Consider the following 13,067-nt stretch of genomic DNA (forward strand, 5'->3'; position numbering starts at 1 on the left):
TTTTTCGTTCTCTTAAATTCGTAGAGCCGATGAATACGAGCCTTAGTGCTGCTTCGTGCATTCCGGTCGACAGTTAACCAACCGAAAGACTAAGCGAATGTGTTCTTATGAAAGCTTCCACACAAACCGGCAGCTAGGAGCCATTCGGCTGGCGTATTACACCCGGGTTAATTTTGGCAAATCCGGTGCCGGGTAACGCCGCAGATTTAAGCTGTTTCAAAAGCTTTCATAAGAAATATACGAAAATGTACTTCATTTTGTATTTAAAGGACGTACATACATATATTGGTACATTAGAGTGGTCCAAGTTTTGTATGGAGAAAAAATGGCATCGTAGAAAACGGAGCACCCCCTCAGTTCTTTCCTTTTGGTATTTGTAACATCTATACTTCACTTTCAACTTTCAACGGCTCTTATTCGAGGACATCGGTCTTATGACGCGGATTGCGTGAAAGGCTAGAGTCACCGTCAGCGAACTTATGGGGAATTATCAATGTGGCTTAGAACTGTAAAATCCAATACAAACCCTAGCCTTTCAATACCACAGTTTTTCAGCTATTAAGATATTCATTTAGGGAAGGAATTCAGATTAAAGCTTTGCGTACCAAAAAAAGAAAGTTCACCGTACATCTTCGAATCTGAAGGCAAGGCAATTTTGAAAAAAAAAAATTTTTCCGTCATATCTTCGGTACTTACAGTAGGATCTCGAAGTATGATATATGGATGTTCTTGTCTCGAGGAGAAACATTTTTTTGTGCCAAAGTACATTGACTTCAAATACCCGCTCTAGTACTTACATACCAACCAGATCTCATTTCTTATCACTCTAACGTACCACCCTAATATCAGCTGCAATAAAGCTGGCCAAAAATCAATAAACTTTTGCTACGGAAGTATTTCGCTTATTCCAGAAGAACTATTTAAAAAAAAACGGATTGCCGAATTTAGTTACCACTGAAAAATGTAAAGACGATGAAAATTAAAAATTTCTCAGTTAAGTCCTTAAATAACTAATTAACCCAATTTTCAAAAGCCATTGATCCGTAGCGAATATTAAGAAAAAATTACATTCATTAAACCAAAAAATATGACAACAGTATGACAAGTGTCATACTCACCATACATATTCACTGGCCGACTACTTGTGTGTTCCATGATTTTTGTATTTTTTTCGAAACAAATACCCTGGTATAGAACAAGCGAAAAAAACGAGCAAAGAAAGACGCACACACCAAAATTTCGAATCGTCAAAGGCAGCTAAACAATCAAATAATGAACAACAATTGGCAATTGTTTAGGACACGTTTGCCAAGCATTTCTCGTTTCATAACAAACCGATCGAAATGTGGAGAGAGCGAGTGGGAACATGATTTGGCCCACATTGTTATAAAGGAAAAATACTGCTTTGTCAACAGATAGACAAGCCAACCCCCCTTTCAATCAGTAGACGTACACTGCCTGAGCAAAGCGACCCAACTAACCAATACAAGACACTTCAATAAAAGTAGGATAGATAGTGTTGGTCGATAATATGAAAATAATTTTACCAAAATGCTATAGTTGCTGGTTAATTGTGTGTACTGAAATATGGTTTTTTTTTTTTGTGAAAAGTTAACTGATGTACAACAATGGCCTAAATAGGTGCTTGTGCGTGTGAAGACAATTACAATAAGCTAAATACTTAGGCAGCTCTCACTCTCTTTCTTGTATTGTATGTTGAGCAGGAGGCGGATGCGGAGAAAGATGCGCAAAAACAATATGACGACCACCAACGTGTATGGCGTTTGATCTTGCCGACTGGCGAGTAGAGAATACAGGAAAGAAATATTTGTTAGTATATTTTTTACTTATGTAGTTACAGGTATTTGCGCACACAAATGTATGAGTTTCCATATTATTTAGATTGCCTTTTTGTGAGTAGGCGGTAATTGAAGTCGAAATAGAGCTGATTATCAGCGAATATCTGAGTTAGCACTTCCTTATTTCACACGACCCCTCGAACACGTACGACTAGTAGGACGCTGCAGACGGCACAAAACACTGCACTTCGGACAGCGACGGGATGTCTTCTGATGTCGTCAGAACATCACCACGAGGCGAAAATGCTCTCCATAAAGGAGTATAACACAATGCTCTGCAAGCAATTCCTAGTAGCAGGGAGCCACAGACGTGGACACCCGAACAGACATTTGCTTGTTGTAGAGCCCTCACCAAGGCAAGTCAGAAGACATCTATATGAACTGACGGACGAAGAAGCAACCTCTGGACCCGTCAGCTTACCGACAGGCCGTGAGCGGCATTCACAGGAAGTAAGTCTCGAGTTATGCAGACTTCAGACCTGTGAATGCCGTTCTGCGCACACAATCACCTGACATCGACCTGACATAGACGGAGTTTCATCTGCCTCGGGCGACTAGAACCACAATAGCCCAACTTCGCTCTGGCTACTGCAGCAGGTTAAACTCATACCTGGGGAGATTAGATGCAGATGTACCAAATGAGTGTCCGGCATGCGAAGAGATACTCCCCGACTCGAAACTTCTCTTCGTATGCCCAGAAAACCCAACACAGCTAACGCCTTTGTCCCTGTGGACCGACCTCATTGGCCTAATACTGTCGCCAATTGAGCGCAGGAGCTTACGTCGGCGCATAGCCGAATGGATAGGCACTTTATCGAATAGTGGGGACGTCATTGAAACTCTGGTCCTTATAAAACAAAGTTGGAATTCATGAAAAAATGCTGGAGTATTTTTAATAGAGTCTGCAATACGTATATCCGGTAGTCATCCTGTTTGCCGTATATCCGGCCCAAATTTACCATTACACCGGATACAGGATATTGAGTAACTTCCCTGGTATCCGGTCGGCCGCACAGTTGCTCAAAATTACTTTAAGTTAAAGGATATTTGGTAGGAAAGCGTTCCATTAGTAAAATGATTAAACTTGAGACCTTTTGAGTGAAAACAATGACATTTTGGAATCGGTAGATAAATATTAGCCAGCTTTGACAAAGGCTTGGCCTTGGGCTTTTTTATTGTAATAGTAGCTGCCATCGATATCAATGAGGTACAACCACATTTTTCGTTAAACGACCAGTACTCAAACATAGCGAACAGAGAAGTGGCAAATCGATGACGGCTAGTGGAAGCTTCTTTTAAATCATACTGTAAAAACAGCTTTGGTTATGACCCAAATTAAATTTAATTTTTAGTTGAGTAGGATGGGCATGGTTTGGTAATACATTTATTTTGGTGACAACGAGGCAATGGACTTGTTATCCGTCCGCCAGATTTTCGGTCACGCAGCCCGCCGGATATTCGGTATCCGCTATCCGACCAAAACGCTACCCGTTACATCTCTAGTCTGCAGTCAGCTCAAGATAGATCTAGTTTCGACCTCCGATTATCGCAACATACGCGGAAACGAGGCCGCTAAATTCAATCGAGGGTTGGGTTAGCCTATTTTGGTTTATACGGGGATCGCACAAAGAACATTAGTCGGCACTCACTCGTTGTTACGAAGAAAGTTGAGGCTTAGGATTACACTTTGCATCAAATGCATTTTTTTCGAGTTCTAACAATTTCCTAGTCATTTTCTTCAACTGAGTTGCGATCATCCAAAAACTGGATAATAGCACAATTGATGTTATAGTGCACCTTTGGAGTTACCTTCGTAACATGCCATGCATTCTTCGCCTTGCATCAGTCCCGCATAACCTGTTTGAATCATTTTCTGTAGGGCGGTGTTCTGTTAAAGACCAAACTAGAATCTTCCAAGTATAAAAAATCATTTTTACACGAATAACACTATGCTAGAATTTTATGACAATTTAAACCAGCCCGGACTTTGCTGATATTTTCTGAAAGTATACATATCCAGTAATAAAACACTCGATAGATTTGCAAAAGTTAGCTTGTGTTTTTACTTTGTGTAAAGTTTTCATGTCCCGGCCTAAGTACTTTTTAAAAAAGTGGAAATATTGGTTAAAATAAATGTCTGAGCGAAATTAAAGGTTAAGGCATAAATAGTAAAATTTCATGGAAAATATTTTCGTAGAACATTTTAACCCATTAGCTCCCGCATGGAAAGGTCGTTTTGACCCTTACTTCAAGACCCTGCGCAAAAAGCAAATTTGAAAGTTCGTGAGAGGATTGATATATTTATTCTAGAAAATTATTCTTTGGAAAATTTTACTAGGAGTCTTCTCCGGCAAAAGCTTCATGCCAACAACGTAAAAATCTCTAAAAACTAAAATAAGGAAAATTAAATAAAATACTAAAAATAAAATTTATTTCCGAAACTGATTTTATTAAATACTTAAGAATTTCTTTACCAAACAACGATTTATTTATTCATTATGGCTATGATGCCAGATATCTTAAACTAAATATAGAGATACATAGCTAAAATTTAACTTAAAATTAAAACGAACAGCAACAAATACAGTATTCAGTCTTGAACTCTACACGAACAAGTTTTTACATTTTATTTCTCTACAATATTAAACTCAAAACCTAAATAAGAATCATTGGGAACTTAAACGCTAAGAGGCACCGCTTTATTTTAACTAGTCAGCTGGATGTGTTGTCTTTCACTTTTAATCTATACTAAAGTAGTTTTCTTTAAGTCAGAGCATATAAATTTACAGATTTTACAGTTTTATCATTATGATTCCAAACAAAAACCTCAAACAGGTAAAAATTTCTACCCTGTCGATCTCTAAAATCCAAAATATGGGTAGGCCGCGGCGGCGCCAGCAGCCGACTTGTGTTCGCCCATACCCTGTGAGTAGCCACCCATGTGATTTGCGCCGGACGGGAAGAACGAGCCAGGGAAGTTGTAGGAGTCCCATGAGGACATGGCTGGATGATGCGAGCCCGAAGCAGCGGCCGAAGCGAATTGCGAGCGCAGCTGCTCAGCTGAAGTGGCAGTCGTGAAGCTATTGCTAGCGCCCAAACCATAAGCCGACGCAGAAGAGGCATAAGCAGCTGACGAGGTTGACGAGGCAGCCGTGGTAGCTGAGGAGCTGCTGTTGACCGCTGTCGCGGCAGCTGTGGTGGTTGTGGTTGCTGCTGCCGATGACATGCCATAGCTAGTATTAGCGTTGGTGAAGTTGTTACCGCTGCCAATATTATTGTTGCTGTTGCCAGCACTGACGTTACCAACATTTGCGCCAGCCTGATGCACTGGGCTCAACGAAGCCGAACTTGTGCTGCTTGTCGGTGACATGGAAGCCACTGAGCCGCTTGAGTGACCATAGTTCTGATGTGGCTCGAAAACATTTGAAGCTGAAGCGGCAGCTACGGCGGCGACTTGTGTAGCGCTACTGCCGAACGTATTCCAAGCCTGGCTATACAAACCCATCTGATGTGAATGATTGTGTGACAACGCTGCGGCTGAGGCTGACATTGAGTGGNCGCAGCTGCTCAGCTGAAGTGGCAGTCGTGAAGCTATTGCTAGCGCCCAAGCCATAAGCCGACGCAGAAGAGGCATAAGCAGCTGACGAGGCAGCCGTGGTAGCTGAGGAGCTGCTGTTGACCGCTGTCGCGGCAGCTGTGGTGGTTGTGGTTGCTGCTGCCGATGACATGCTATAGCTAGTATTAGAGTTGGTGAAGTTGTTGCCGCTGCTAATGTTATTGTTGCTATTGCCAGCACTGACGTTACCAACATTTGCGCCAGCCTGATGCACTGGACTCAAAGAAGCCGAACTTGTGCTGCTTGTCGGTGACATGGAAGCCACTGAGCCGCTTGATTGACCATAGTTCTGATGTGGCTCGAAAACATTTGAAGCTGAAGCGGCAGCTACGGCGGCGGCTTGTGTGGCGCTACTGCCAAAAGTATTCCAAGCCTGGCTATACAAACCCATCTGATGTGAATGATTGTGTGACAACGCTGCGGCTGAGGCTGACATTGAGTGTGCAGCGGCAGCTGCAGCAGCGGCGGCGCTTGAATGATGATGATGATGGTGATGTGAATGGTACTGCGAAGCAACGGCAGCAGCGCTAGCGAAACCCGCCGAAGCGAGACCACTCGAAGCGGCAGCGCCAAAGCCCGACACTTGTTGTGTGGTATTGAGTTGCTTGCGTAAGCGTGCGCGCCTATTTGAGAACCAAACTTGAACGCGTGCCTCAGTCAAGCCGGTGCTCTGTGCCAACTCCTCACGTGTGTAGACATCTGGGTATTGTGTGCGCGCGAATATGCGCTCCAAAGCATCGATTTGATCATTCGAGAAGGTGGTGCGTGAGCGACGCTGCTTGCGTTTTAATTGTACGCCCGGCTCCGCATCGTCCTCGCTGTCATCGCCGGAACCATTTGACAGACCGCCTGCGCCCAAAATGCCATCGATGGAGTGCGCCGAGCTGCCCGACTCAGAGCGCGCGCCACCACGCAGCAAACGACTGATAGAACTAACTGATGGCGCGGTGTTTTTGTCGCACATGCCAGACTCGATGAGTTTAGCGCGTATTTCCCAGCTGAAAATGCCCGGACTGGCATTTTTCATCTCCTCAATTTTGGACTCAATATCGGGAGTGGCGACGCGTGGTTTGCTGCCGCCAATTACACCCGGACGTATGGAGCCGGTTTCCTGGTAACGATTTAGTATCTTCGAAACGCAGCCATGCGAAACGCGCAGCTGGCGAGAGATGACGCAAGGACGTACGCCGGCAGCGGCCATTTCGACAATCTGGCGGCGAATGTGATTGGGTAGTGGGCGCCCGTTGATGAAGACGCCGCCGAGTTGATTAACGCGTCCTTGACCTGCAAAACGAGGAAAATTAGTTTCGGTGGGAATANTGCGAAACGCGCAGCTGGCGAGAGATGACGCAAGGACGTACGCCGGCAGCCGCCATTTCGACAATCTGGCGGCGAATGTGATTGGGTAGTGGGCGTCCGTTGATGAAGACGCCGCCGAGTTGATTAACGCGTCCTTGACCTGCAAAACGAGGAAAATTAGTTTCGGTGGGAATATTTTGAGTTATAAGAGGAAATGAAATTTTGTGTAAAAGCCGGCTTGTGAGTAGAGGTAATTTGTTGTTACTGATTTGTGTTGTATTCAATTGGCTGGTCGGCGCTGATCAAAGCGCGCGCGCATTGCCATTACTTGCATTTATGTCAACTAATAATAAATCACACAATGCGCATATGGACTTGCGCAAGGCGCGCGGTCATCGGACAGATGATTGATCGCTGTTTTAGGATAATAGACTTGGAAGCCGCGCAGACAATGGAATACCTATTTGCATACGAAGCGCTTTGTGTGTGGGAACTATTTTTTTAAAATATGCGATGGTGCAAACAATGGCGCTTCAAAAATTCCTTTAAGGAATAAGTAGCTATGAGAAATTAAGCTTATTGCTTGCTGAAAATACTTATTAAAATCTCTTTCAAATCAACTCAACGCAACCCAATTCAATTGTACAAACTCAATTAGCTTCAAACTAGTGCACATCTTGGGATTATGCGGCAACTATTGTCAAGACAAAGCGCATGCCCAGACACACTGTCTCGGTTTGTTTTCTTTGCCGTTTTTATGATTTTATTATTACTTTGTTGGCCATTTGAAAGAGGCTTGGGGAAGCCAAACAAAAATTGTAATTCACATTTATGCCATTGTGCTTGAGTAGGATTAGCTTAAGCGCACTTGAATGTGTGCGTGTGTTTGTGCTGCAGATGAGATCAGTTCGCACGATCGCATTCAAATGCTGCGATGAATGCAAATTTTACATTGTAAAATAATAATATTTGAATAATTTGTTAGAGACACAAAGGCGGCTAAGACTACAACAAAAGCGGCGAGCGTACAGAAACTGGAAAAAAATATTAACAAATGCCAATTGCTGTGGTTATTGCGCGCGCGCAAGTGAAATTTCGTATAGAGTTGTTTATGCAACGTGCCAGAAAAGGCATGGCAAACATGCGCGCACAAACAAACATATCAATATACATACGTACATAACATAAAAAAGGCGACTTTAAATTGCATTTGAATATAGAAATTATGCAGCAGAGTGAAATCAAACGAAAACGAAATGGAAATGGAAATTACTTAAACCGACAGGCAAGATCTGAAAGCATTTAGCCAGCTGTGAGGCTGTGCGGCTGTGAGTTAATAACAATAAAAAAAAAAACCTGTCGAAAAAAATATAAAAATAAAGTACGAAGAACGCGCGCAGCGGCAGATGCAGTGATCATGTCAGAGGATCACTCAAACTAACTGAGCGCCTGCCAACGGCTGAGGAACTGACGCGTGAAGAAGGAAGCCCGCTTGCAAGGTGGGTCTAATAACTCAAGCGCGGCTTGGCAGACAGGCAGGCAAGCAAGTGGCTGGCTGTGTCTGCACCTCACTAAGCGCTTCGCTTGCATCCATAAGCAGCACAAGCAAATGTAACTAATAGGCCAGCCTCTCAACAAAATACAGACGCAGTCATCAGCCATGGCCGCCGCCAACACCGCCACTTGAGCAGCTCAAAAATTAAAGCAAAGCGTCGGAATATTTTGTTCTTTCACACTTCACTCCAGCTGTGCGAGCTAATAAAATTCCTTTAGCAGAGGAGCTACGAGAAAAAAGTAAAAAAATAAAAAATCAGAGAACGCAGAGAATCCAAAGAAGGCAACAAAAGCGGCAAAAATATTAATATAGCAGCAAAATATTAAATAAAAAATGTTAAGCGAAAGCAATGCGGAAAAATATGTTTAAGCGCATGCGCACACTGCCTTGTACGCCGTTAAGAACATGTTGCCACCAGAGGCTCCAACAGCAGCCCGATGACACCGCGCGCTCACCCAGCACTCTGCAGCCGACTGGCTAGCAAGCTGACGGTGTTGATGAACGTGCTGCCACCACAGCCAACAGATCAGCGAAGCAGAAAAGGCCAGGCCACCAAAGGGTGTAGGAGATCATACATTGGAAGTGGCACTGATGGCGGCGGCAAAAGAGCGCGCGATCTGAAGATCAAAGACAATGCCGACGCGCCAAAACGTCTGCGTTGTACGCGCAAAGAACAACGTACGAAATACAAAAAAAAAAAAAACAACAAACAAACGCGCATGCTAAAGCTCAAGAAAGCTACAAACAAAGGGAAGCAGAAAGGAGGCTTGCGAGGCTGAAGCTGACAGCGCGGCGTTGATGGTGCACGGAGGCACAGCAGCCGTATGGCACAGCTGTGTTTTTGAAGCGCGCGCGCAACTGTGCTGTAGTCGTAACTACTTCTTTTTCCTTTTCTATTCTTCCTTTGCTCTTCTTGGTACGCTACGCTGCTTTGACTGCTGCTGCTGTTGCTGCTTTTGTTGGTTGTTGTTGCTATTGCTGCGATCACAATCAATAAGCCACAAAGCTGATCATGATTATTGGAATTTTAGTTGGTTGCTTCGTTGCGCTCGACAAGCGACGCGCTCCCACCGCGCACCGTCCGTTAGTTAAGGAAGCGGTGAAATAAAACCTGGCCGACTGGATGACTTACTAGACGGACTGACTGACGAGCATTGCTGCCTGACAGGTATCTACATACAATTTGAGCTGGAGGCGAACGCTTGCCTTGCTGTTTGTTGTGCTGCTGCTTGGAAACTGAATTGGAGCGCATTTGCTGAGTTTGATTTCTTTTTACTTACATAAATATTTCTTTGCTATGAAATTTTCGTTTTCTTTAAATGAAAATCAAAGATTTATAAGCTGCTTGCCCGCCGTTGTTATAGAAAATTTACCTTCTTGAAAGCTATGTAGATGCAATGACTAGACGAAATTTTGCCAAAGTCAATGGGCAAAGACTTTTTTGCTTTCTGTTGTTTTTTGTTTCTGTTACGTACATACATTCACTTGTACGCAATGAGTTGTGAAATAATAAAGAAAATTAGTTAAAAATTGTTTATAATTGGGAAATGATGTTCACACCAGACCGTTTGGCGGCATTGCAGTGGCGCGCATGCGCGTATACTTTGATAGATAGAGATAGAGGGAAAGGAAGAAAAAGTAATCTGAAGTTGAGCATTGTACCTGTGAGAAATATATAGGCATGTGTAGTTGAAAACACTGTTTTCTCAATGTTTTAAAATTGTAAAAAAAAAAAATTTGTTTGAAAAATTTCGAATTTTTAAAATGATTTTTTTTCGAAATTTTGAATAATATATTTAGCAAACTTTTAATGTGATTAGTTATAATTAGTTATAAATCGGATTTGAAAGTCCCAAAATTTCCATACAAAACTTAAGAAGTTTATTCTTTGCTAAAATAATTTTTAGCATAGATACAACTATCTTACTGAAAAAAAAAATATCTATAAAAAATTTGGTATTATTTTTTTGTAACTGTATTTTATTTAAAAACTTAGGGCATTCACAAGGTGTCATTACGAATCATATTGCATTAAAACCATACATTTTATAACAGTTAGAAATATTTAATACGATTCGAGATAGCCACAAAATATTTTTAACCATTTTCAAATTTAAATTACTACGATAATATGACAATCTTGAAAGTTTGTGAGTCAGACTCATTTTCAACAAAACGCAAATTTTTAATACTAATTTCAAATTAGAAAAAAAATTTACAAAAATTTTAAAAGTTTTAATTTTACGTGAAATAAATGCAATATTGAGGTTTTAAGTAGGTACAAAAAACAAGTCTAATTAATTTTTTGTAGCTAAAATTTAAATAGAATTCTACATTTCGAAAATAATTTGGCAATTTTTCCAGAAATGTTTCAGTTTCTGATTTTTTTCTGAAATTTTAAAACTTTAATTTTACAAAAATCCAACTGATGATGTCTTATGAATCCCCTAAATGCAATATAGATGATTTAGGCACCAAAAAACATAGTTTAACAATTTTGAAAAAATTAAATTTAAACATTTATATTTTTTTTATTTATAGCTAAAATTTAAGTAGAATCCGACATTTCCAAAAAATTTTGCTAATGTTTCCACCAATTTTTGGAAAATTTTCTTAGAAAGTTATCTCGTTCTGTTTCAACGTTAGTTAATTTGTTAATAATGAACCTTACATTTTATTGAGACTAAAAAATAAAAATTTGCATAAACTAGTTTCTTTGTTTATTCAATTCGTCTAATCAAAATTGGTCCAGATCATATAGCAGACTCGACAACAGCCGAAGCCAAGCACTACACGACATACATTTCTGGGAAGCAAAGTAGTGTTTAGCATTAACACTAGCAAGCATAAGATACCGGACTGATTTATGCCAAAGGTAAGAGGAGCGGGTCTCCAGTTAAAGCAAAGCACGAAATACCTCAGAGTAATGTTGTATACAAAATTTTCATGGCAGCTAACTGGGAGGAAATGTCGAAGAAAGCCTCGGCTGTGCTCAAATCGTATGAATGCAAAAAGATACGGGGTTGCATTTATGGTATCTTACTGATAGGGAACTTTTATTAGCTATTTCTAGACGTAAGTCACCGGGCTGATATTATACCAAGGGTTACGAGTGTCTGGTGCACAGCAATGAAGAAGAACAGAGGCACATACCGGCATCTTTCGCCAGTGGAACTGATGGGCAATGGTACATCGTTCAACAGTACCGCAAGGCTTAAGGTCACGGTACAGTTTATGTGCGGGTTGCACGACCACAGTATTTAGTATTTCGTCGACACTCTTTGAATAGATCGACCGGCGCTTTGAAGCGGAATTGTATTTTGGAGCGAATATTAAAGCCACTATTGAGATTGAAGGGTGGCGAAATGACGTGAGAATGGCGACCTCGGTGTCGGTGAATGCAGATGGGTCCGTAATGGACAAAGGAGTAGACGCTACGTGCTAACATTAAAAGTTTTCAATATATGTACAATTTGTTATGGCGACCGCTGTAGCCGAGTGGTTAGACGTGTGTACTGCGACTCCGCAGGACCTGCGCTCGATCCTCTGAGAGTATTTCTGTCCTGAAAAGGCTTCTCATAAAACCATTTGCCTTTTGGAGGCGGCGTGAAATTGTTTGTTGCCCCATTTTTTGTATTGACATTAGATGCATACCATAAATTGGAACAGAAGCTCGGTCGAGCGCTTTGCAAAATATTAAGCGCCCAATATTTCCTTTTTGGTTGTTGTTGTTTCCGACAGGGTGGGTGTATGATGTATTTTGGAACGAATTTCCGTCATCCCTTGTCAAATTTGGTTTGGAGACAAACCGGTTTCGGCGTTGTGCTATCTTCAGTGTCATTTTTCGTTCGAGAAAAAGATTTTTTTTTAATAAATTAAATTGATTTCTCTATACGATACCGATGGCTGAGTGAAAACGCCCTTCTCAGCAAATGGTTCAAAAGCCCTATCTCAGCTGCCGATATATTGAATTTATATTGACATACCTAGGGCGTTTTCAGCCAAATTCTGAAACCACCATTATTTTCAAACCGGCAGCCGAGATAGCGCGATCCTCCATTCAGCCGATGAATTGTAGACGAAATCGATATTTTAATTAGAATATTAAATTTTTTCAACTTGAAAGTTAAAAAAACTTGTGTAAGTGTTGTTTATACGTCAAAAGTTAAATCTACCTCTCTCACAGCCATATTTTTTTGTTTTTAATAATCATAAAAAATCGCATAATTACCTTGGAAGGGATATCCAGCGAAATACGGTGTCATATTCAAAGTTGAGACTGTCATTTTGACGTATTCCAGAACTGCGTGTTTGCGACGTAGAAACTGTTTACCAGAGTCACTGGATTTCCAACGTAAGAAGAAAGCTTAGCGCTCAAACGTTTATTCGTAAATTGTTATTCGAAAGCTTGTGGAATTTTGCTTTCAGCTTTTTTTTCACTTTACACTTTTCCAAAAAAAATAATAAGCAGCGATTGTATATTTAAATGTTTCTTCGCGTTTGCTGTCTTTTTTGTTGTAACTTTAGCGCGACGATTAATCAAGCGATTCGTTCGATTTAATTCGTCAAATAGAACACGTCACGTTTGCTGCCCAAATGAGCGTTAATATCGATTATCTTCACTAGATTTTTCAAAACGAACCAACTAACTGGACGAATACGACATTATTATTTTTGTTTGTTCTTAAAGTTTATGTATACTTTGATTTGTTTTTGATAGTCTTTTTTCACTGCAACT

The 13,067-nt window shown here is 41.2% G+C and overlaps 1 protein-coding gene across 1 annotated transcript; it reads right to left on the reverse strand.

Annotated features, from left to right (window-relative positions):
• Nucleotides 1–4,719: 4,719 nt before the first annotated feature.
• On the reverse strand, nucleotides 4,720–12,615 carry gsb (paired box protein gooseberry). The gene is made up of 3 exons (XM_017629110.1): nucleotides 12,561–12,615; nucleotides 5,800–6,759; nucleotides 4,720–5,291 (listed from the first exon to the last, which is right to left on the reverse strand). Exons 1-3 carry the CDS (start codon nucleotides 12,613–12,615, stop codon nucleotides 4,720–4,722), a joined length of 1,587 nt encoding a protein of 528 aa, XP_017484599.1.
• Between the last annotated feature and the right edge of the window lie 452 nt (nucleotides 12,616–13,067).

This window comes from Rhagoletis zephyria, unplaced genomic scaffold (assembly GCF_001687245.7).
Source record: "Rhagoletis zephyria isolate East Lansing unplaced genomic scaffold, Rhagoletis_zephyria_1.1 Rzeph_scaffold_06505, whole genome shotgun sequence".
NCBI classification, from domain to species: domain Eukaryota; kingdom Metazoa; phylum Arthropoda; class Insecta; order Diptera; family Tephritidae; genus Rhagoletis; species Rhagoletis zephyria.

Excerpts from the sequence above, each read along its gene's own strand:
- gsb (XM_017629110.1), bottom strand. The coding sequence starts at position 12,615 with ATGACAGTCTCAACTTTGAATATGACACCGTATTTCGCTGGATATCCC. Across the intron at positions 6,760-12,560 it reads CGCTGGATATCCCTTCCAAG|GTCAAGGACGCGTTAATCAA; the intron begins GTAATTATGCGA and ends CTCGTTTTGCAG. Across the intron at positions 5,292-5,799 it reads ACAAGCCGCCGCCGTAGCTG|CAGCTTCAAATGTTTTCGAG; the intron begins CCGCTTCAGCTT and ends TAGCTGCCGCTT.